This window comes from Topomyia yanbarensis, chromosome 2, assembly GCF_030247195.1.
Source record: "Topomyia yanbarensis strain Yona2022 chromosome 2, ASM3024719v1, whole genome shotgun sequence".
In the NCBI taxonomy this organism is placed as follows: domain Eukaryota; kingdom Metazoa; phylum Arthropoda; class Insecta; order Diptera; family Culicidae; genus Topomyia; species Topomyia yanbarensis.
In genome coordinates this window covers 450,759,218-450,785,852 of record NC_080671.1, presented here as the reverse complement: position 1 = coordinate 450,785,852, position 26,635 = coordinate 450,759,218, and the positions used below count along the sequence as shown (strand labels likewise).

At 37.3% G+C, this 26,635-nt stretch overlaps 1 protein-coding gene across 2 annotated transcripts in view; it reads left to right on the top strand.

The window, feature by feature from the left end:
• The window catches only part of LOC131685781 (calcitonin gene-related peptide type 1 receptor), a 126,606-nt gene that overhangs the window by 50,139 nt on the left and 49,832 nt on the right, over nucleotides 1-26,635 (top strand). For both annotated transcript variants that reach the window (XM_058969725.1, XM_058969724.1), the window contains exons 3-5: nucleotides 2,085-2,247; nucleotides 2,341-2,431; nucleotides 20,221-20,312. In XM_058969725.1, the coding sequence (XP_058825708.1) occupies nucleotides 2,085-2,247; nucleotides 2,341-2,431; nucleotides 20,221-20,312 (346 nt within the window). The remainder of the gene's footprint in view (nucleotides 1-2,084; nucleotides 2,248-2,340; nucleotides 2,432-20,220; nucleotides 20,313-26,635) is intronic.

The window sequence follows — 26,635 nt, the reverse complement described above, 5'->3', positions numbered from 1 at the left end:
CATAATTTCAGGAACTCGGTCACAATTTTCGTAAATCGTTCAGTTCAAATTTATGAACGGATTTTTTTCAAGCATTTTTCATAGTGTTTCTTATACTTTGTCTCATCAGAATCCGATACCAACTTAGTGACAGGAATACGCTAGTACCGAATTGACGCCACCTGTGTTTTGAGCAAACCCGTAGTCCTGCATGATGTCCCACAAGAAATGTAGTTCTGATTAAGCTGATGAGAATTAATGAAATCGAAACATAGTTTGGCTTAGCAAGCCAATGCAATATACCTTATGCACTATGCTATATTTCTCCTTAGTGGAGGTAAATTTTGGTAAAAACAATTTTTCTCCATTAACGAGAAAATTGTTTAAAACCATCTTTGCATGTGAAGAGCAGCAAAACTATACTAAATTAGCTATGGAATTTGCGTTTCGACTTCGTCACATCAGAATCCAACACTAACTTGAGCTCAAAAAAAAACGAAGGCACTATTTAGGTTTCTTTTCACTAAGAAGAAACATAGCAATAGCATATTGCATTGGCTCGCTTGGCCAAACCAAGTTTCGATTTCATTAATTGTCAACAGTGCAATTCCTTTTCCTGCGGGACATCACACAGGACTAGGGGTTTGCTCAGAAACGCGAATAGTGATTCCGTTTTTGAAACTAGCGTCAATCTGGTGCTAGCTTAGTCCTGTCACTAAGTTAGCGTCGGATTCTGATGAGACCAAGTCGAAAGTTTGTATCTTCATTTCGAAGGTCCCGATAGCTGGAAGCGACCATGTGCGATACGCTGCTGAAAAACTATAAACTATAACACATACTTGTCTCCAACTGTGGGTAAGTTTATTGCTTGCTTTTTTCCCCAGAACTAACGACAGATTGCTTGCGGTAGTTTGAAATGTCAAGACAAAAACTTTAGAGCCATTTGCTGTAGAAGTTAGAAAGTGAGCATAGATAGTCTGAAACTTTTCCGAGAAGTGGCGGTAACTACTAATTGGCAAATTTTCGTTGTTACCCGATTGTTTGATGCAACTGGAATGTGAGTCTTTGGGTGCGGTAAAAAGCTCGACACAGTTATCCGTAAGTCATTCACATATACATATTTACATACATCGGTTTCTTAACCACAGTCAAGAGACATCAGATTCACTGAAAGCTTATATCCCGTTCAGAAAGGTTTCTTAGGGTCAGCAGAATTGTATAACTTGCCTCATAATTGTCTTCTCTACGTGAAGAATCGGCATCTAACAGTTTGTTTGTTTATTCTAGAACTTTTTTTTCGAAAATTTTTACCATGTGTGCGCTGTTTTGAAATCAAACCCAGGTTGGCTGCGTACAAGTCGAACTTCTTACCATCTACGATTTGTTGCCCACACAATTTGATTGATTTCCCAACAAAATGAATTTTGTAGCAGAATTCTTTACCCGATCAAACTTTTAATGAACATTCCTGCATTGTTACGAACGAGTAAAACTTTTCCTGCTTCTAATAGGAAGTGGAAAACGAATTGTTTCGAAGGAAATGGTTCTGGTACGATTCAACTCGCACTGATGTCACGGGAAAAGAAGTTCCAAATGACCAATTCAAGTGACACGTTAAAATAAGCGAGCTGGAATCGATTATATCGTTACAAGTGTGGTTTAACTCAAATTCATTTTGGTTTAATGGTTTGCTAGAGAGTGAGAGTGCGGTTGATACCTAACAAAAAGTTTTCGAACAGTCGTTAGTGAGGAAATCAAACTACTCTTCATTCACTTACCTTTGTTTGAATTAGTTTAGCAAAATTGACTTAGCTAAGAAAGGAGTTGAATAATTCGACCACAATCTCAGTCAACGAACAGGACAGGTGCTTCTAGAATTACGGTTTTGTTTTAGCAAATTTATGCGTTAGAAGGTCACAAAACGGTTGTGGGTATAATGAATGCTATGTATAAATTAATCTACCTCAAAATATTTAAATAAACGATAATCCCCATCATTCTCGATCAGGTATTGTGGAAGCTGTGCTCAAACCGTTGTACTTACCTTGAAAGTTGCCATTTCCCTGTTTCCACACCGGTACCTGACATCCTTTTTCTTCCAACAGCCACAATCAATAGCCCTAACCGCAGCCAACAACAGCAGCTGTTCTGTCCGCGGCGTTTCGATGGATGGACCTGTTGGGATCCCCAGCCGGCTGGGTCGGTAGCTGAAAGCTACTGTCCCAACTTTATCGTGGGCTTCGATGTCAACCGATTAGCATACCGTGTGTGAGTATTTTTTTGTTCGTATTTCCAATCGAATTATTACACTCGTGCCAGATGCATAGACAATTAAATTCGCATGTCGCATTCAACTTGCAGATGTCACAGCAATGGATCCTGGTTTGTACATCCCGAGTCCGGCAGAGAGTGGTCCAACTACACAAACTGCGTCGACGTCGTTGACATGCAGGTAAATGTTTTGAGCTTGATTGTTGATTACCAGTTAAAGCCTGGGGAGGGCATCATGATAGACGCACTGTCTGTTTGGTATGTATCATTTCAATCTGAACGATGGAATTGAATTGGGATTTTTTCGTCTCTGTTGTGGGCCTCAGGGATTGGTCTGAGCAAAAAATCATACATTCGATAGCCGTTTGGTGTATTCTCATGACAATCGTCAGTGAAGACTATTAGAACGGTGCCACTTGACTATCGGTGATGTTGAGAAGAAACTCGAGTTTTTATTATTTATTAGGTTTCAGCCCTGTAAGGGCAGAAAGGAAAACGATTTATGATACAGCGAGAAAGATATAGATCGAAAAAGTCAAATAACAGGAATGGTGACCGGTGAAACAAATTTCCGCTCTACGGGCAAGTTATCGACTTTGGCGGTAACAAACTACCATTATGGTTTGGAGGCTATTTTGGCCAGAGCTGTAAAATATAGACATCCACGGGTGGGATGGAAAGATGAACCCCTACTGCATTCATGGTAATGTTCCGGCTGTTTTCTTCATCACTCATTCGTTTGGTACAGTACAATCATTCAATTGAAAAGTAAAGTCAATAGGATAGTAGCACTAGCTCTGAAATTGTCCTGTGCACAGCTGCGAAGTTTGACAAAACAGAAGGTCAATGAAATGTAGTCTCAAGAGAGAGAATGCAAAGTTCACTTAAGCCAATTTTTGCCTTCAATATGTAGGCATATATCATATTAACGCTTTAGTTGGTGAATGAAGTTTTATTTCCAATGAACTGAAAGCAATAGCTTTTGCACGAAGCTTCAGTCAGTTTGGCAGTGAATAAATAAAAGATACTTTGATATTGAATTCTGATTGCGGAAAATTTACGCGAAAGTAAACATTTGAATTTGAAATTCTGTTTTACTGACATGGCCTTCAGAATTGGTGCTGTCGTGGAATTCATCATTCCACCATTGCACATTTTAATTTTTACAAAAACTAAATACCTTAGCCTTACAATATGTTCAGTTGTCGTACTTTGCAAAACCTTCTTTTCGTTTAAATAGAAGCTAGGGTGGTTCTAATTTCAGCAAGATTTAAAATTGAAGTTTTCGGCGGTTCGAAATTGACTGTCTTCGATGAAGTTGTAGAACAACACATTATGGACAAATTTGCTGAAGACACGCAAGCTCTATCATTTATACATTCCAATGCACGAGAGATCTAAATGTAAGCTTTAGGGTGCTCCTTAAAAAAACGGTTTTATTTCTATAACTTTTTGAAGGTTTTCATTTTACACTAAAGTACCCTTCGGACAACTTGAAGATTATTTTAGGGTGCGTAATTTGTTTTATACACCAACTCTTAACTTTTTTCGTTTCAAAGTTATGAGAACTTTTACATATGTTCTTTCTGGGACGTCGTCATAGTTCATTGATAGCATAAATGTTGGTTCATTGGGCCAGAGTCCCAAGGGTTTCTTGTTTGAATCCTGCATAGTGATTTTTTTTTGCCAAAATCGTGCGACCTATTGATTACGCCTAAATGCTTAAATTTGGATCAATGATGTCCTCGGAGGAATTTTTGGACACTACAAGCCCTTTCATATGGTGTTAGTATTTTAATGATTAATCTCCCCAAAAGTGAGATATATTTACCAACTTTCTTGCAAGTGCATATATTAAAATTATGTCTTCAGCAAAGTTGTAGAGCAAGTTTTTGAAACCACTTTGCTGAAGACATAATGTCTTTAGCTATAATATTTTCAACATTATTGTTGGTTGTTTGTGGATGATCCCTTTGAAGCCAATTCGCTAATGTAACTTTTTAAATATCTTTCTGACAAGTTCGGTATGTTCCGTAAAAAGGTTTGCGTTATTAAAATGAACAAATTTATATATAACAACAATGGCTTATCTCGTGTATTTTCTAAGTGATTTGGTAATTTTTGAATAAAAAGTGTTTCAAATGGTGATTGGTTGTTAACGTGGAAACGGCTGAGTTTACGTAAATAGTGTTGTCGGACAATTTATCGAAAATAACAAGATTTTTTTTGTTTGTTAGAATAACTAACGTCTTTAAAATAGTTGTGTAGATTACCTTCACCAATATTTTTGCTGAATACACGAAGGCTCTTCTTTACATGCTTCAGAAGTTATATGTAACTCGATTTTTTTTTTAATCTGAAGATTTATTTGATACGGCTCAATGCGTTAGCACAACTGAGCCGTGGGTATTTTTTTTACAATAAATAAAAATAAAAAATAATGGTGGAAATGTCGGTCTGCCAGATCTTGTTGACGCAGTTTGCTGCTGCGTGTTGAGATCCTTTTCCTTGGCGGTGAAGCCGCATGGGAGTAATTCAATCTGCCTTCTCTCGCGTTATCGTTCCCGTCCATGTTATCATCGGCTCTGCTTTCTTTCTGTACACGATCAGATGTTCTTATTTGTTTCTTGTTCTTACATGTCGCTGTTGTAAATCCGTCTTCATCGGTATTTGCTTCTTTATTGGCGATGCTAGTTGTTGGTTTGGGAGCGGTTGTCGTGGTCGTTGTACCTGCATTATTGGGTTATTGGATCATTGTTTTTGGTTTATCTGAAGGTGTTGGTGGCTGCTTGTTAGAGTTGGCAGTAGTAGATGAGTTTTGATTAGTTGCTTCGGCGCATGTTTTTCCGTAGTGGGCTGAATGGTTACAGAATTGGAATGTTGGGGTCTGTCCGGGATATGTGATTAGCGTTGTTTGCTTATAGGTCACGCCATCCTTCGGTGATTTGCATTCGATAGTCATGTAAGAAGGTATTGGTTTAGTCACTCGCATCCTCACAATACGAACGCCATTGGGAATGCCGGTGAAAAAATTTCTCCAGGTGTCATTCGTAATAGATTCTACTTCTCCACATTGCGACATGATTTGTTTGATGTATTCTTTCTTAGTGCGCGGGTCTAAATCATGGATACGCACGTCCACCATGTCGTTTTCCATATGCACCGGGATCTTGATTCTGGTGTTATTAAACTCGACCTCGTGTTGCATGTTGTTCTTTTCAATGAAGTTTTCTGCCTGTGCTTAACTTCTAAAGTGTTCAAAACACAGTTTTTAACGTGATGTAGCTGAATGTACGTAACTTCAGCGAGATCTAGCTCCATTTTAACTTTAACTAATTCTTCCACTTCCTGAACTGTGGGTCTAACACGAGTTTTATTAAAGTCGATCGAAATCAGGTTACCCGTAGCACGGGCACTTTTGTTTCATTTGGCAAACTCGTTTCACTCCGCAGCCCGGGGCAACGATACAATTTGTTTGTGCACTGATATATAACAAAAGCTGGATTGATTCACTGGTGCCTATAGCCTGCTGTAGCGTAGGGATTTTTTTTGCTTCTGCTTTGTGCGATGTCAGAAGCTAAACTGTAGCTCGTTATAGTTGATGACACAAAAAAGTTTTTTTTTAAAATTTCTTTTCAAATATCTTTCTTACGGGGTTCGTTCAGTCTACGAATTTATTTGCATCGTCAAAATACACAAAGTTCAAAAACGCAGAATTTTTCTTGTCTCGAGAATTTTCTGAGATATTCGACATTTTTTGAAAAACAAATATCAAATCATCCATAACTCTTCTGGAGGCAACGAGAGACATGGAAACTCTATTGAGTTTTATAGTGTTGATGTAGCATTTCTAATTGTAACTGAAGCTGGCTGCCGTGTCAGCCCGTTCAAAAGTTATTACTTCAAAACTTTTGCTAATTTTGCCCAAAATTACTTCTAAATCGCAAGAGATAGAGCGATGATGTATTCTGGAAAGATATGTATCTTGATAATACGAACAACTTTCTCGAACATATTTAAGAAGTTATGTCGATAAAAAGATTTTCCGGGGGTCATTCACAAACGACGGCCAATAACGGTATGAGTGTATTATAAATAGAGATTTGTGGTCTTCAGTGAAGATGTTTGCAAAAACAGGTTCTTAAATGTTTTTGAAGGCTTCATCTTTTTTCGTACTTTCCGATATGCTTGAATGGCAGCATGCGATCGGAATTCTTTCTGTTCAAGAATTGTGGCTGGATGCAGGAACCAATCATGAACGAGCTTCGGTTGGATGGTTTAAAATCAATTTTTTCATTGCATTTGCTACTTTTAAACTACTGAAAGTCAAGATAATAGACTATACAAGGAATGACACAAACTAATTGAGTCGTAATCCACCAGCTCACAAATATCTCCTTCTCGGTGTTGCACAGTCCTTCGAGGAGGTGCTCAGCTCAATACGAGCGTTTATAGAAAGAAATCTGTAATTGATTTACATTTAAAACCTTTTATCATTTTAGTGTTCGGTTGGGGCGCCATATTGACGGCTCCGACCAAGGTGAATTGGAAATTTTCCGAGCGGTTTTCGAAAGATTTTCCAATTAGCAGTTTTTCGTTATTAGTCCATGTCCTACATATTCCAAAATATAACACACAATTGCTACATATATTTTTCACAAAGGAACAAAAAGTGGTGTTCAGGCTAATTACGGTAGCTGTTGATTGCCTGTCTTTTCGCATAAGATCGAGCATTCGTGATGTGGACTATTTGGGAGAAATGGAATCCATTACGAACGTGTAGGAACAAATTCTCGGCATTTCAAAAGGTAATTGTGTGGCGAGAATGTGGGTAGACTGACCCATTTTTTCCTACTTATTCCTGTAGTTCTAAACATTATGAGATAGCACCATTCCACAGAGAATTTTCTGTACATTTCAAGGACAAACTAATATAAACCAGTTCTGTGAAAAGACGGTATTTTACGGACCACCCTGCTTAGAATCCGCTCATGAAAGCTCATCTACGGAAATAAATTCCAATACCATTTCCTGAACCACAAATCGTTGTCAAGTATGTCGCAAGCGTTTAGGTAATATTGGCAACTGCTAAAGCTGCGTCAAGTACCTCAAAATCAACAGCCAATACCTTCATTGTGGAAGTTCACACTCGCAATCAATAAAGGCAATAATCAAGAAAGAATATCTGATCGCGAATATGAGGGCAGAAATAAAGTTGTTGATATAGAAGTGTACAATGAAAAAAGATGGGTGGGTAATGTCTAGGACATAACCGGAGTGTCGTGACTACTCGTTTGACTTGTAATTCAAATCGAATGAAATATGCGGGAATGTTTCAAGTTATTCTTTATAATAATTATGGTGGTTCTGAAAAGAACCTTTGTTGTTGGCGTCTGCGTTGATAGGGGATTCTAAGCTCGCTGAGACATTCATTCATGAAATGAACAAATTTCATATTTTCTTGCTTTGAAATATCAATGTTAAAATCTCTCGAAACAACCATCGGAATCTTTTTCCTAGCGTACAGAAATGAATCACGCTTAGCGAAAAACTGTCCGGGACATAACCGCAATGATCATATTCTTAAAATTCTGCTTGTATCTCTTTCAAATGGCTAAATTTTACGCATTAAGTTCGATTCACCGGGCTCAGCGAAATTTTCCTGGGGTTCCCGTTCGTTAATCTATTCAGTAAAACAATTTTGTTAACGAGTTCTCCGCATTGAATACAGGTCAATAATTTCATATGATTTCAACAAGCAGACAATGTACTTGTATGACAGGTGGGAGTGTTTTGAAGTGGTATTAGTAGAGGTAACAACATAAAATCGTGTATTCGACATTTTACAATGATTCTCTTTAACCCCGCAAAACCACGGGGTTGGCAGCAGAGGGTTAAGTTGTTTGGAAGAGATGACAGTTATTATATGATAACTAAACATATAAAATTGTTCTGTAAATTGCAAAGTTATTGCCGTGTTAACCTGAAAATTTGTCATTTCATTCATATAGGAACAATCATTGAAATTATGTCAATGCTTTGCAAGATTTGAAAAACCTTCGAAGTGTGGTCACGACACCCCTGTTATGTCATATACATTACCAACCCATCTTTTCCATTATGCATTCGTCCAAATAAGGACGGTTTGTAGATAACTATGTTGATACAAGACGAGAATATTTTGAAACAATTCAAACCTTGCCGACGATTGTTTTTACTGCGTACATACATACGATCTTTCCCCTTTCGCAGCTCACACCGAATGAGTACGCTTTGCAGCCTTCGATGTTTTGGTGGCATTTTTAGTGGCAGTTACTACCGTCTTTTCAGTGACTGCGTTTCTTAGCCTTTGGCTTTTTGGCCTTCTCACCGCCACCACCTCCACCAACATTTTTCTTCTCTCCGGTGGTAGCCGATTTGATTGGTCGTCCGATGCAGCTTCTCACGACCACGCACGTCTGGCTTTGAGAAAAGCTGCGAAACCTCTATTTATAGGTTTTATCATTAATGTTGATTCTCATTTAAAGTAGTCTTTGAACTATTTAAACAAATTTTAAATAGCAAACAACGTATCGGTAGCAAGCGTTGAACGTTTTCCTTCCGATTTATGAAACAAGATTGGCAATCCGTTTAGTAGAAGAAAGGTTATTAAGGTTCAAAATGTACGTAACGCTTTCGCTAATATGCACTACTATCGCTTTCTCGCTCGTTCTCGTGGCGTGCATGAGCCTTTTCTTTCCGTCCGGCTTCTAATGGCATAACCAAAACTAATATGCCGGCTTTCCCCTACCAACTGCTCTCGTCAAGCAACCCAATACGAATAATCATAGGAACAAACGTGTAGTGGACCTATATATAAACTTTTCATTATTTTATTGTTCGGTTGTTGCACCATATTGACGGCTCTGTGCGGGATGGGCCGAAAATTTTAATTTTTCCTAGTCGTTTTCGAAAGATTTTTCAAAACACTATTTTTCTGTTGATAATGAATGTCCTATAGATTCCAAAATTTAATACAACATTGGTACAAATATTTTCGACAAAATGCCGAAGAAATTGATTAAATCCATTCAGTACAACAAAAGATATAAGCGTTCAAAATCTTACATCATTTTTCTTCCGAAATTTTGAAAAGAGGCCCCTATATTGAAAGGTAAGTCGTTAGTCACGACAAAATATTACACCGCTTCATAAACAAGTCTCCACGCGAAATCGTTGTATTGCTTTTATTGCTTGCAAAATGCAAATATAGAGTAGAATGGAGTCAAATAGGTATGGGGGTACAATAAATGACAGTATCTTTGATATGTTACACCGTCTGCCGCTTGGGGCACTATAGGTCATTACTGATCGTCTCACAGCTAATCAACCACGTGAGCCGGAAGGAACAACTTCAATCCCACATTCTGGTGACGACGAGGACACCGAAGAAGTCATTTGCAAGATGCCAGACGCAGATGCCGAAACAATATGTCTTTTTAACATTTCCTTTCACTGTTTCATGACTTTTTACATCATTTGCCACTTCTCATTTTCGTACCTGAATTACGTCAATGTAATTTTAAAATATTCTTAAAAAATAAAAGTTGAATAGGTGATTTTCTAGGCGTGTACATTGTTTAATGTAACCTCGAATATAGTGACCTATCGTACTTGCAAATTTAAGAAACATTCAAAATAAGTACCTTCGCCTTATTTAATTTAGCTTGAAAAAAATAAGCCAGACATAAAATCATTATTTCCAAAACATTTGCAGATGTATAACCTTTCCAACGAATGCTTGTTTGTCAAAATCAGTGCAAGAATACCATCGTTCGAGCTCGTCAAAAAACTGACCTACTTGACACCACTCTATTCTAAATAATTTGCGAATTTGAGAACAAAAGAAATGCGTAATAACGCAAATAATCACAAAAAGTCATATTCCAACACATACGAAAACTAAAAAATTTCAAAATTATAATTTTCAATTTGGAAGGTTAGCCACACTTGATCTTGGAGCCATGGCAAAGACTTTGACATCTATAGGAATTATGCTTTCAATTGTCCCATCAACGAACTGAATTGGAAGCAAAAAACAATATGATTTCGTCAACTTTCAGCAACTAATCAAGACCGTTAACAAGTTGTTATTAAACCTATTTCTCGGCCAAAGATACACAACACAATAATTCCATAAAAATATTGTTTCCCTTATTCTGTCTGAACACTAGCTCCACCTTTTGTACACTGTCCCAAACATTCATTTGCGGGTGGGTTATCATGCTCAGAACAATTTTTCACTAGTGGTCTATCCCTTCAGGATTGGTAACTGCGTCAGAGGCGCCATCATCGCATTTGCGACAACAGTCTCAACTAAAAATATATTTAAAATTACCGTATGACAGTTGTAAATATGCCGAAAAAGTTCGCTTTTTATTTCGAATTCTCGAACTATCAACCTGCCTTTTCCTAAAGCAACCCCGCATCTAAAAACAAAGAAAAATTGATTTCCTTAGATCCTTGCATTGAATGCGTCAAATGGAATTAGGCTATTTACTTTTTACCATAGTTTCATTGAATCAGATTCAACATTGATTTTTTTTTTCTTGAACTGAATTGGTACAACACAATATGGGAAGCTGCTTTGAGTCCCCTACACGTATCCTCACATTCGTTGGTAGTATCAGAATATGTGAACGCATTTCTTTCGGTTTGTGGAGTCTCCATAATTTCCATATCATGCTTAAGCGGAACTGTCTATCGGAATAGCATGAAAAATCTAACTCTTCCAACCATAACTCATTGGCATTCAAAAAGTTCATTGTAATTTTATTCGTAGAGTCAATGCCCGAACGAACATGTGACGTTCGCATCGCCATGTCATTGGCTGTCATATTGTGTGTGTGGCGTTGTAGCGCCTACTTTGTTGCCGGAGAATCCGAATGGTATATTTCGAAAATGTTCGTCTGAGTTCAATGCCTACGAAAGATCCTGTTTACCTGTCTGTATTACAGCAAAGGGCAAGGTCAAATTAACTGTAGTTCAGGTTATTCTGCAGGATGAACTGATTAGTTACGACCATGTTTGTTTTCTAAGTTTCTTGCTGCATAGAGCAATATTTGTTTCGCACGAGGAAGGAAACTAGAAAAAAAAGTCCGTTACATCTTATTTTCCCGATAGCCTCTAGCATATTTCTTTTCGTTCTAGTTTATGCACTGCGGAAAGCGAAAAAATAACCATTAGTCAAGCTGCCAATTAGTGCTTCTGATGTGTACTAGTACTACCTCGTTTTTTCCGAGCAGTGGAATCTCCAGCAAAATAATATAAGAAACTAGATTGCTAACCAAAAAAATAGAAACCGGACTAACTATCTTAAAATCATCTATCAGAATAATATTCAAATATATTTCACCAATTAAAATGAATTTCTAATACAATTCAACTAATTCAATTCAATTAACGGAATCGATTGATAAGCTTTCAACACAAAGAGAGGAAATTACTTTTCTGTGGGGTAGGGGAATATCCAGCTAGTTAATCCTTTCCACAATGTTAATCTTTATGGACGATAAAGTACATTGGCCTTCCCCATCCTCTATTTGGAATAATCATAATAGATGTAGTCCTACTGCTAATGATTAATGATTAATATTCAAATCATAGGCTACTTCTTTAGTGTGCTGTCCCTGTTGATAATATTATCAACAACTTCTTCGGTACCGAATGTCACGCCTTATTCAAAATATACATCAGAAATATTCATTTTTCTTATTCAAAATAAATAAAATGTACACACAGCTGGAAATATTTTTTTCACAAAAAATTAGTTAACCAAGTTAGTTAAATATACCCAAAAATACCCCTTGACTACTAAAGAGTTAAAACTTCAATATCGAAGCTTGTTACCACAGCAAAACCAACCGAACAGGCTGTTTTCTGATTGACACTTGTTGTTATTGGCGCAATTACATATGTGTCACCAAGAATATTCGGCGGGTAGTTCCCCGACCACGTTTTGCATTATTCAACGTTTTTGGGGAACGTGTAAATGAATTGACTTTCATCCCCATCGCTGGGGAATGGTTCATACATATTTAATTGTATACTTACGCCGTACCAAACCATTGAACTTTGTTCGTTCGATGCTATCACGACCAACATGTGGAACTGATTCGGGGAACAGCCGGCCAGCCACAGGCTGTTTCCAATATGTAATCGATTTTGATTGGTCTTTTGGGTGGTCCAAACATATTATTTTGTATGGCTGCTTGAATTGAATGAACAGTCATAATCAAAATGTGACATTTTAAAGAATGAATGCAATGCAAAAGAGTTATTAATGAACTATGGAGAGTATATAGTGTATTCACTAGTATGTTTTAATATCGAGGAGAACAATCTGTTTCAAAACTAAAAATTAAGTGAAAAACAAATAGAATTCACTTAATATTCGCTTCCATTGTCATCGATAAGCAATGTTTGGTTCGAATTCAACCAGGTTTGCAGGAGTTTGGACCTTTGATGCACTTTCGCATGAATACCGTTTGTACTGTCTTTACTGACCTATATTCGATATTTCGGTCCACTGGGACCATTTTCAAAAATTCTGGATATGATTTGTCAGCATGTTTGAATTACTTTATGATGTATTATTATGTTACATTTCTTCGGTAAAGAGGGACGGCCATTTGCCCTGCACCTGTTTCGATTGTGTTAACAACAGTTTTCGAATCGAAAACTGTTGTTTTTTCCTCCTATTCCGATACAATGGCTGCTTCCAGTTACCACAAGACATGAGTGTCATTTGAAAGCGAATGTTTAATATATGATGGAAACTGATGATTGACGCCATTCTGAAATCTAGATTCCGACTAACACAAAATTTTGAGAACCATCAGCAATATGGGTATTATTCTAAAGGAAATTAATAACTAATAGCATTTTGAGTGTCGGTATTAGTTTATTTCTTAGTATCACAAAACTCTGAAAACCATCATTAATGTATGTGTCGTTAATTGGGTAGTAGACAGTCTGACAACCTTAAAACTTTTAATTGCTTTCGACAAGTTTAGTCACGCTATTGCTCTGGAAAAGTTGGATAGACTAAATTTGGCATCAATTCGGCGAGTAAATACCTGTTTTAATCCACCCAGTGGTGCGATCGTGCCTTTCTCGTCTATCCAAACTATGATTAATTAGCAGGTTATATTAATATAATTGTGGAATTATCTTTTACATTCTTATTACACTTAGCACGTATACCATGACTATCACGAAGGTGGACGCTGATACTAGTTTGGAAAAGGAAGGGGGTTGGGAGTTAGTAGAGTGAGAATGGGGATGCGTCGAAATACTTTATCTTAGTTGGGATGAAGGGAATGCGGGTTAGAGCAACATTTTTTTTTAAATTTCGGTGTACCCTCCCCCCCCCTTCCTGACATTATTACAAATGTCAAAGTAAGCTCAGATGCCAAATTTTACTTCATTTGTATAATTTCTGACCCCGCCCAGATCGCTTGAAGTTTTTGACATTGGTACGATGGGAAAATATGAAGAAAAATATATTAACTGCTACAACTTTTGAAGTAGCACTCGGTAAATTACACTTTGTACCTTTGTTTAAAGTAATCATTCTTAGCATTTCAATAGGAATATTTTCGTTAAACAAAAAATCCGGGAAGTTGGAATTTTGGGACATTAAGTCCTAAAAGCCTCCTATTTCTAATAACTATTCTGCTCTAGGCTGCAAATCATACATATTTTGCAGTTTTTCTAATGTGAAAACATCTCAGGAATCGAACGGAACATTTGCGACCTTTGTTAGAATACGAAAAGTTGGGGTTTGGGTGCATTAAATACTCATATTAAATTTTATCATCTACTCGTGCGTATATCTCTATGATTCTTCAATAAAATTTTATTAAATGTACCTTGCTGAACAAGATAAAAACAAAACAGAAATAGATTCGCTATCAGCAAAATTCCCATACATTAGATCAGCGATTCTCAACCTGGGCTCCGCGGACCCCTGGGGGGCCGCGAACAACATTATCTCAGAAAGAGCTTTTTTTTAAACAGACTGAAAATAATATTTTGATAGTACATAATATGGATATTACGCCCTGAATGTCCGCAACAACTCTGGGTGATTACAAAGGGGTACACTCGACGAAAAAGGTTGAGAACCGCTGCATTAGATTTTTTAACATTTGGTCTCGATTCCACATTTTTTCGTTATATAGTTCATATCAATTCCAATTAACAATAATTTATTACTTCTTTACTATTTCCAGTGCGAAAAACGTTCAGAAATCACATGGCAGATGTTTCATTTCAGTGAAAATACGGGAAGTTGGGTTATAAGAGCATTTGATGAAAAAATGTGGTATCTGGACTAAATGTCCAAAAATCTGATGTTTTTGAATTTTACCAGTAACGAATCTATTTCTATTTTATTCCTTAGAATTTTCCACATTCAACAAGGAAAATGAAAACTGATTGAAGCATAATAGAGATACGCGCACGAGAAAATGATAAAATTTGATATCAATTACAAAATGCTTCTCATATTTTGACACAGTTCAAAAGATGAAATTTGATTGCTGAGTAGATTGGTATAAGAGACTCAGCTCTCCGGGTTTCGGTAAAAGGAACGGTTCTCAGAGCGATTGCATAGTCTTTCTATAGGAGAAAGGCAAAAAATGTCAACTCGATTCGAATACTGTCTCGCAGAATTCTGACTAACTATTTAATATAAGGAGCGTAAATAAGTTGAAATTACTTATAACACTCCACACACATGAAAAGCTTGCGATCTGTGCTCAACGTGATTATCTGTCAAAAATGAAATCAGGAACTGTTTGGTTGTTTTGTTTTTATTGTTTTCAAAATATCGCGAATTCTAAAAGATTTACTTATTTATTTATTTATTTATTTATTTATTCATTTATTTATTTATTTATTTATTTATTTATTTATTTATTTATTTATTTATTTATTTATTTATTTATTTATTTATTTATTTATTTATTTATTTATTTATTTATTTATTTATTTATTTATTTATTTATTTATTTATTTATTTATTTAATTATTTCTTTATTTATTTATTTGATCCGACCTAATATGGTCTACATGAACTGGTTGGATTGGGAAAAAACCCATTCGAGGATTAGCAGTAATCCCCAAATGCGCATAAAAACTCAATCTTCTTTTGAACAATGGCGTACACAAATATGCTCAGAAATTTTCGCAAATTTCATGGGACAATGGATGTTTTGGAATTACAAAGCGGTCTCTGCGCTTGCGTTGACAGTAATCGCGACATTAAACATGTTTTCTAGTCATGCGCCTAGTGTTCTAGCGCCAGATTTCCGTTAAACGAATCCCTTTGGCCTCGTTACAGTTCGAGATGTGATGGCTATCCTCGATCTCTCGTATATGACTCTCATATACATATTTTTAAACACGATAGATATCCAAATTTAGCTATTTCTTCCCTTTTGTTGACATACTAACAGCTACTTGGAAATCTGTCCCCAGAGCTCCCAGCGGATCTAAGGAAGCAAGTTGGCGATCCGGTTCTTGACATCCTGACAGTAATCTTTCGTTTGCTAAAAAGCTGCTAATTTATTCATTTTTTCCTTGTCATCCCATTCATTACTTTCCCTGATACGGTATCTGCTACTGATATTGGAATCAATTACTCTTGTGCATGTCGTTTGCCTTCCATATAAAAAGCCTACTAGTGTTTCTCCTTGTTTCAATTTTTAATTCCAACATATCTCAGTCTATCAACATATCTCACGGCAAAGACAGACTTGTTTCTCTTTACCATGAGAATCGACAGAGGGGCAAGTCTGTCTTTGCCGTGAGACATGTTGGTAGGCTTGAGCGATTTGTAGTAATGCTATCTAAGCTCGACTCCTGCCAGGAGAAAACAAGATTTAGTCCGTAAGATTTTAAGCCGGTTTCTAATGACCTTGCCACTTCTGGTTTTCCAAACTGTAAATTTTACATCCTTGCTCTCACTTGAGTACTATGGATCAAAATTTTCATAGCTTTCCTCACTCAGTAATCTCTAGCTAATTGAATGTCGTTAAAAAGAAAAAGAAAATGTGACTACATATTAGACGAAATAGAAAAGAAAAAAAATTAATTTCAATTTTCTAACAAATCCTAATTATTAACCCATATTCTCGAGAAATTTACATTGTAAAGCAAAGAAATTAATATCTGAATAAAAACAAGAAATTGTTGCACATCGAGAATTTCAGACGCATGCATTTTGTGCGCGAGATACATACGTGGTTAACCCTCCGGAAGTCGTATTTATGGCCCACCGAACGAGCAGCCGCTGGTGCCCTAGGACGATTTCGCTAGATTTTCAGAGAAGCGTGCACTCAGTGCACTAGGGCGACTGTCGGAAGGTTAATCTGAGGTTTTGGTTTGTTTCAAACTTGCGAGTGGGTAATTACCCCTTAAGCCATTTTCGAGTATGTAGTACTACCCATACTACCCACGTGTTACGGCGGCCCTGTAAAAATCAATGTTTGTATGTATATGATTTATGGACTCCCAAACGGCCTAATCGATTGCCGTAAAAAATTATACATAGTAGACATTTGTTATAGAGCGTGTTTGTGTGCAATTGGTTGGGGTTTGTCTGCCCGCCAGATGGGACAAATTGTGTTTAATTTCTATTTCGTTGAAGGTCGCAGCAACGTGCGACGGGTACTAGCTAGTACATTATAGAGCAACAAATCGTGTTTGTGATATAGTTCACAGAACAAGATACCGCGAATCAGTCACAGTTTTATGTCTTATTGTCACATTGCTCCGAGTAAAAAATCCGTTAGTAATTAAAAATAGCATATCACGATAAGGCGAAGAGAAATTACGAATATCATGATAAAACTGCTGATACCATGAGTCACATTACTCCAAATGTCGAATTCGAAAGTAATAAAAAGTAATGTCAAGAAAACGTGCATATTTATTACTAAAATCATGACTAAGATCCTGAAATCATGAACACAAATCACTCAATTAGTGACTAAAATATAGCGATAACGTGAATATAAAAAACGGAAATTGTGACTAAGATCTAGAGATCATGAATACAAATCACGATAACTTGTATAAATTTTACGAAAATCGTGACTAAAGTTTTGAAATCATGAACATTAATCGCGCTACTTACCGAGAAAAATCCGATAGTACACTACAATAACCCAGAAGCGACGGGTGGTTCCACAGACAACCTGTCCAATATACCAGAAAGTATCTTAAAATGCTACAATCTTAGAATTCAGGGTGTTGAAAAAGGTTCACTTAGCTGAAATTTAAACAATACACAATCATGGGCATTTCCGAATACTCTTAAATCATGCTATCATAGAGAAAAGACATCCATGATCGAACAAATATATTAATAAAACTTGTGTAAACATTACTATGAATATACGTTAAAACACTAGCGCCGCCACACCAGAATATCCCAACTACCCGTCAAACCCATTCCGGAGCCGGTTCGGAATCCTGAAACTCATGATGAACCCACTCAGAATTCCGAACCGGTTCCGGAAAGATTTAACTGGGTAGAGGTGTAATATATCGGCCATTTTGAAATGTCTATGAGAGTTGCTGTCATGCAATTAATTAAAGATAAAAGACTAGTGACATCCCCCCGTTCATTTTTTACAATAATATTAAAATAAACCCTGTTTTGAATCTATGCCTATTTTATATTTTCAGAAGAACTCTTTCAAAATGTAAACGCAAAGAATAAACCTTTGAAGCAAAAGTTGACGGTTCATTATTACCGTCGAACCAACTATATACAGACGCGCCGAAAATTAGTCCCAAATGTGGCGTTCAAGCGTTCGACCGACAGCTGTGAACGTCTGGTAGAGTTGAGAAACGTTTTCGAAAATTATAAAGCGCTCTCGTTTTGCATATAACTCTAACTCCCATCAGGCATAAAAATGTTCGGGACGAATGAAAAAAAAAAATTAAAGTCACGTAAATAAAAAAAAAACACAAAACAAACATACTATTTTGCGTTTCGGCTTCGCCTCATCAGAAACCGACACTAACACATTGTCGGAATAGATTAGCGCCGGCTTGACGCAAATCCCTTAAAACTAAAACACACTATGTGTTTCAATCAAACGACTGATCAAACGTGATGTCCCGTTCGAGCAGAAGTTCTGTTTATGCCGATGAGACACAATGATGAGGCGAAGCCGAAACGCAACATAGTATGAAATAAGGATTTGTGCCCTCCTGTACAAAGACTGGTTTTTACCAACAAATTTTCACCCTAGTGAGAAATTTTGGTTTTTACCAAATTTTCCTCCTTAGGGTGAAATATAGCATAGTACAAAACAAACAAACAAGCTTAAAAATGTTAGACATACGGACGTTTGGCAAAATGAGCGTTAGGCATAATGTACGTTAGGCATAATTGACGATATGCATAATAGACGTTAGGCATAAATTACGTTGCGAAACCAGAATTAAAAATATTCAGTTTCATTGAATGACAATTGGTCATATTCAGCCGCATTTATTTTCAATATTCAGTGACGCAGCTGAAAACGTCAAACGAACAAACCGCCCATTCATCCATGCAGATTTTCATTCGTCTCTGATTATCACACGAAGCGACCGTGCAGTAACGAATCAAACGCATCAAAGTAGGCTCTGGCACAATGTAAGCGATGATGATTGTTGTTTCATATGCTTTACCGGCATTTGAAAACATTTTCCAAGATAATTAGTGAAATGAATATATTGTACGATATTCAATTGAATGAATAAGGATGGATATTTGAATGAATATTTTTTCTATTCAGCGCGAGTCGCGTCAGGTTCATTTTCAGCCGTCAAAAAAGAGCTTCGATTATTTTTAACTCTGTGCGAAACACAATAAAAAAATAAATTTTCGGAGCAGAACGAAAGAAAAAATGGCGAAGGTTTGGGGTCCCAGTAAACCTCTGGTGAATCAATTTTTGGAAAAAAAAAAATGGAGCGGGGTTTCACAGTTCAAAACCAAAGTTTGTATGGAGAACAAAAAGTGTTCAAGAGGGAAGATATCAATGAAAATGGTCATCTGAAATTTTCGCACAAGGTCTCACATAAAATGTTCATTACATCGAAAAAGGAATGCAATTTTTTAGTTCAATCGAACGTTTAAATATTGATTTCATAAAATTCGAAAAAATCCAAAAGAGGAGTACATAAAATGTTGAAAATCGATTTTTTTTATCGAAATATGACTAAAAATAGAATGAAATAACAGAAAATAGTGTTAAAGCAAACGAAAATCGTTAAAAACAAAATTTAATTTTTTTAGTTCCAAGGAATTAGAAATTTTTGATAAAAAAAAATCATAAAGTAATGCTTTATGATTTCAAAAAAAATTCTCAGCGAACTGGGCTTGGGGGGTGGGAGTATTGGAAATGTCCGCGTGGACTTTCGTAATATTTTTGTCTTTTATAAGAAAAAGAAAATAGATTTGTAACGTCATTGGTGTGAGCACTTACCTTCAAATTTTTACAAAGATTTTGAAACAGTCAAGGTGCTTACAACAGCGTGTGATGGCAACTATCATCATCATTTGATGCAATCTTCTGGCCAAATACCACTAATTTTGCATTTGAAAGCTTGTCGTTGAAATGACGAGTTATTTCAAGAATCTTCAGTTTTATGCTATTATGATGAATCTTTGAAACGTGAATATAAATTATCCTAATGTCGTTCATAAATGAGATATTTCCATGGAAATTTCATAAAAGTCTAAAGAAGTGTATGAAGTTTGAACAATTTTCATTCTTACAAGTTCTTTTTCACCGTAGTAACATTCATAAACGCCATACAAAATAACAGTCTTGAGTGTACCTAGATGATCCAAAAAAGAAATCAGCATTAATCTCGCTAAAGAATCTACTACTCTATCATAATGTATTTCTTATTTTTTCGCAGTTCCGTCGACTGGTGAATGATCTCTATATTGGCGGCTACACCGTGTCCCTCGTAACGCTCATCGTATCGCTGTGTGTATTTTTCAGTTTCAGGTATGTACAAACTATGCAGCCATTCCAGTTTAGCTCATCGTTTATGATCGTCAAATTTTTAATATTTTCAATTATTTTTAATACGAGTTTCGGTATTTATTTATTCAAATAGCACAGGAAATGTTCCATGACACAATTAACTGAAGTTACGAGATTTACTACGGGATGGAATATGGCTGAGAAATAGAAATGGTCCTTTGCTCGTTCTGTTTGATTTATTTTACAAAGCATAATTGCATTCCTGGTTTTCTAGGCAAGCCAGTATTACGGAAACTGCTGCAATATTCAACCAACAACGGTTTGGTTTCAATTTTAGAGTTTGTTTAATTTGCTGCAGAAACATACTATTCGAATCATTCAATGAACAAGACTTCTCAATTCTCTCTCACTTACCGCAAATGTCCTTCAGTGCTAAATAACTTTAATTTCCAAACCAGCGCCCCCATTCCATCACAAATTATAATTTATTACAGCAATTTGCTGCAAACGTGTACGTTTGACAGTAATAAGAGTTCCTGGGTGACCTATTCAGTACATATTTCAGTTTCTCGTTGTATACCTACATAGTTTTGGCATCCTCATTTTTGCCTCTATCTTAGTCTTCGACATGGCCCCATCCTGCTTAAGTGATACGTGGAGCTGAAATTGGACGTTTGCACACTGATAGTGGAGCGATATCATGGCAATACATTTTCTCGGAGCAACGAATTGAAATTGGTTCGATCTCCTAACCCCTGTGGATGCGACATCCTGGCGTTTCCATCTGATGGCTAATGGTACTGTCTGTCGCTCGGTCCTTTGGAGCTTGATGCAGCTTACAACCTGCCAAGCATATATTCTTTTATTCATTTCAATAATGGCAAAGCACTTGGGTTGCCATCTTCTGAATACATACAAGTTAGCAATAAAAAGAAAATTATCTGCAATGGAAATAAAGCTTAAATCTGCTTTCCCGGGTAGATTGGTGCTCTACAAGAATGCTCTCTTTGTCATTAATCACTTTTGCATAAGGATTTTTATTTATTCACGTTGACCCAAAACTTTATCATTTCGGGCAAGTCACAAATGGATTTTTTGTGACACCGGATACCGGATCTTAACTTTTTGCACGAGTAAGCGCAAATAATGGTAGCAAATTACTCTATAGATTGAAGTCTTCTTGAGCAATTTAGCATTTCTTTGTTCGGCTTCAGAGGCGATAATGTGCAGTTACAGTTTCGGTGCGAGATTATGTAGGGTGATGAGCCTATTTTGGCACCATTAGGGAGAGGATCGCACTATTTTTTGAACAACTTTAAAAGAAGCCATATTATCTATAACCTTTCTCAGAATAAAGTATCAGTGTACTGTTTCTTAAACATCTATATAATGCTTATTTAGCAGAATTGCCTCAATTTTCAGCATAAATGAAAATAAATGTTCCATTCTGTGCATCTATTCCCACCTCAACGATCCAATTATCGCCTCATGGGTGTGCCAATTTCCACCTCATCGAAAAACAATCTAGTTGAAACGCAATGCCTCATATTCCATTTGCGTCCATTCTAACTAGGTATTCAAATCATGGACGCCAACGTGTGATTTGTAAAACGAATCATTCTGCTTTTTTCAGCCGATCAAAACAAACGTAAACATCACGCACATCAATGAAACTAATCAGCTGTTAGTAGAAGAGCGCCCAGAATTGCGCACGCAGAAAAAAAACCATTCGAAGGTTAACAACTGGAATGACAAGTTTCACACAATCACAATCAATCCGAATTGTATGTGCAGATGAAAATAAAATATCTGCAATCAACAATTAGTTGAATAACTTGAAGTAATTGATTACTTATACCTGAAATTGCATTACATTATATTTACAAGTTCATGTTTTGGTTTGGCCGCACTGGTGATTCTTTTCTGTATGATGGATACAAAAAGTTGGTTTTGATTGTGGTAGTGTATCAGCAAAACATGCCAATAATAGGAACCCCCGTATTTAGTTTTATCCTATTATAACACTAGGCCTATTCTAGTGTTTGACGAGTGATTTTAAAGTGAAATTATCGTAAAAAGGTTCTCCAGCTAAAATAAAGGTATGTATCAGTGCAATGTTTAGTATATTTGTGCTGGAATAACGAGATATGAGGCGGTAAATGCTGGCTCGTAAGTGTTTATTTTTCTAAGCGCCGTTGCATCCAGTTTCGGTTCACTACGTGAGCGAGGCGGATTAGTAGATATTTCAATAAGGTGATTTTGTTTTAATTAAAAGTTGGATTTAGAGGATAGTTCTAAATACATATGTGCACAACAAATAAAGAATAAAACTTGAGCTTATTTTTTCTCACCTGTTTTAGCCAAATCGATAGTGTCATTATCTCATATGCTTGGTTCGAAACCAAGGGGTACGAAATAGGGTCACAATAGGCTCTACTGCCATAATAGGCACATCACCCTAGCTCCTTAATTATGTTTCCAGTTTCATCGCAACAGATGGCTCCTTACAAAAATAAAACCAGTAAGTGTCACTGCGTGTCGACACAAATTCTCACTGACACGTGTCAAGAAAATAAAATAGAAAAATCCGTTTTCGTTGTTTGGTGTGAAATACATATTGATGTAATGGACTTTCTTTTTTATCTCAATCCATTCAGTACGATTGGAAACTTTTCTACGCCATGCAGCACATGCTGACACTGGGTAAAGGATGTCGATGATCCGTTGTTCAGTTTTATACGCTTGTCCCGCGACTTAAAATTTTTAGTAATGTCCAACAGAATAACAGATCGATATATGAATGAACTAAACTATAGCAATCGTGCTTCATTTGTAATTCGAATTGTTATATTGTTGGACATTATCCAAAAGGATATAATGAGATTGTGCCATTCTTATAAAGCTATCTCGCTTATCTAAATATTTTGGTTTGGTATGCAGTCCTTTGGTGCAAATAAAACAAAAATTTGATCTACTCATCCGACGATTCGGCTCAATGTATTTAGCCATTTTTCCATTGAGCCGAAACGTCGGATGAGTATATAATTTTTGTTTTATTTGCACCAGAGTCGACCAGTCGACCTTAACAAATACTTCGTTTATCTTTAATTATTTTGTAGAATTTTGAATAAAAGAAATAAAGGTACACTTGATAATATATCTAAGAATTGGTTTGACTTAGGAAAAAATTTATTTGAAGATGGCTTTCATTCAAGCAGGATTCGCACACGAGGCAACAGTACACTCGCCACAAAAAATATTCACTACTGGTTCAGTTCATCCTATTCCAACGCTATTGTTGTTGCCGAATTGGAACAGCTAGAAAAAATCGATGGTGAATATTGCTTATACCTGTCGCCTCGTGTGCGTACAGTTTTTATGTACTATTATCAATATCATTTCTCTTGGATGAGCTTCGGACCACAAGTTCCTCATCAACTTCTACAGTCATCTTCTTCCAATGTTTGGACATCGAAATTATGTCCTTTCTACTTTCCCGTTCCTCTACAGTTTGCCTTTAACTATACACAAATACTTTCCGTTCGGACAAAACTGGAGGCAGTTAAGAGGGATCATTCTTTCTCAAATCAGTATCACGCTATCACGGTAGCACTTGCTGCAATGGCAAGATAAAAGGAAAAATTCCGTTTTGTCATTTTTTGCAGATATTATACTTCATGCATATTATTGATAGTGATAAAAACCAGAGTTGTTCGGCCACGACTACAGATCCCCTGCCAGATCAATTACTTTGCAACAAAAAAATCAGGTTATTTATGTTGATAATTATCAACATAAATAACCTGATTTTTTTCTGGAACACCTCCACGGCATGTGCCGACAGAAAGTTTTTAAGGCAGGAATATTTTGAAATTCATTTTAACATATATCGCAATGTGCATAAGGAGGTTTCGTCTGACATTGTGGTTGCTTGGAGTTTTGGTCGTGACGCTTTCAATCTTAGTCCTATTTAGTGCCTTACTAGTATGATATGTAAACTTCAAATGTGATGAAGTTTTCCTCTGTATCACTACTACGCTTTGCAAGAACTTTTCGGGAAATTGGCCTTTGATCCTTGAAATGATTAAGCATTGCCTGAACTGTAGCTTCAGCTATATTTTTAGATCCAATGCGATTCTTGAATCCGTCCCCTAATATCCTAATATACAAGAACTGATGACATCTACTCATTGCTAGCGTAGGCATTTTGAATTTCTGTTTGCAACTGCCTTTGCAACTTGAGTACCTGACAGTATAGTACAGTAGTACAGTAGTGGGACAGCTTCTGGATACAGAAAAGCATCTCAATCGGTCGATTGGAGTTGTGATCAGAGGTTGATTTACCAGGTTTTAGAATGGCGATGCCTTCACTTGCCTCCTATTATGAGGGGTAATGTTACTCGTAAAAAAAACTTGTTTAATAATTTAGATACATCATCTAACTAGACCCACAGATGGTGCTAGTTACTGATGAGATGAATTCGAAACAGAAAATTAAAAGCTTAATTTGTTTAATAAGTTCAACAAAAGCCTTACAGGTAGATTATTGTTATTTTTATTTTGTAATTCGTCCTTAACCTCAAGGATCATTCGCCTATTTGAAAAATAATATACATTACAAAAATACAATTCAGTTTACAGTTCAAAATAGATAAAGAATAAATAATCGAATATTATTTCTGTCGCCTCTCCTGGGCGTACTGCTTTTCGCTTCTTGTGTTATTTTTTTCTAGGTGGTGAGCAATGGTTAAGTATTACCCTCTTGGATCCAATCGGTGCAGCGTAAGTATAAGCAGTTTGTCGGGTTCTGGATTAGCGAGATCTTAAGCACTACGAAACTGTCAGATTGGCGTTGGTTGCCGATAAGGTTCAACTTGGCGGACCAGATCACGAAGTGGGGCAAGGACCCAGATATACGTTCCGGAAGTCCTTGGGTGCAGGGGCTTCAATTCATGCATCAAGAGGAAGAAAAGTGGCCGAAAAGAGCCCTGCCACCAGCGAATACGGTGGAAGAACTTCGAGTCCAGCTGTTGTTGCACGACGTAATTGTTGCGGATGTCATCGTGAATGCCGAACGGGTTTCGAAATGGACCGTGCTCGCGAGAACAATGGCGTGTGTCTACCGCTTCATTTCCAACTGCAGAAAGAAAATAAGTGGTCTAGCGATTGAAGCGCTGAAGGCAACAGATCACCAGAAGAGCATTCTGTTGTTAGTTCAGAAAAGGCACGTCGTTCCAACATCGGTGCGTATTCCCCTGCAACAGGTGGAGTGCTTGAAGGCGGAGAGGAATCTGCTGAGGATGGCGCAGGTCGGCGAATACATCGACGAAGTAAAAATACTGCTGAGAAATCGAGATCGTCCCGTCAGTGAGTGGCTAGCAATCGAGAAGTCTAGTCCGTTGTTCAAGTTAACGCCGCTCATCGACGAGCATGGGTTGATAAGGATGGAAGGCAGAAGCGAGCGAGCGGAGTTTCTTCCGTTCGATCTAAGGTTTCCGGTGATATTACCTGGTAATCACGCAGTCACGAGGTTGCTAGTCAAACAATACCACGAAAAGTTTGGTCACGGATATCGAGAAACGGTAAAAAATGAGCTGAAACAGCATTTTTATATTCTGAGAATCCACGCGGTGGTTCGAAAAGTGTCGTCAGTGTGTATGTGGTGCAAGGTGCACCGAAATCGTCCTCAATTTCCACGGATGGCTCCACTTCCTGTAAAACGGATCACTCCGAATCTTCGCCCATTCAGTCACGTTGGGTTTGATTATCTGGGGCCTTTTGAAGTGGCCATCGGACGTCGTACGGAGAAGCGGTGGATTGCACTATTTACGTGTTTTGTCACCCGCGCAGTGCATTTGGAGGTGGCACACGGTTTAACGACACAAGCGTGTCTAATGGCGATCCGACGATTTAGCTGCCGTCGAGGACCGCCGGCTGAATTTTTCTCAGGTAACGGAACGAATCTGCGAGGAGCTAGCAGGGAGAAAGTGGAGACTATTTGTAGCATCGACGAAGACTGCGCTGAAGAGAACACGACAGCCCGGACCATGTGGACATTCAACCCTCCCGCACCACCCATATGGGAGGGGTTTAGGAACGATTGGTTCGCTCAGAGAAGGAAGCGTTAGTAGCACTTGATGACGGAAGGCGGCTGACGGACGAAGTCCTTCAGACTGCCATCGTTGAAGCAGAGGACATGATTAACTCTCGTCCACTGACGTACGTGTCGCAGGAGTCTTTAGAAGCAGAGGCACTCACTCCGAACCATTTTCTTCGGGGAGTGTCACCTAACGAGCCGATTGCAGTACCGCCAACACCGCATCCGGCTGAAGCATTACGGTATG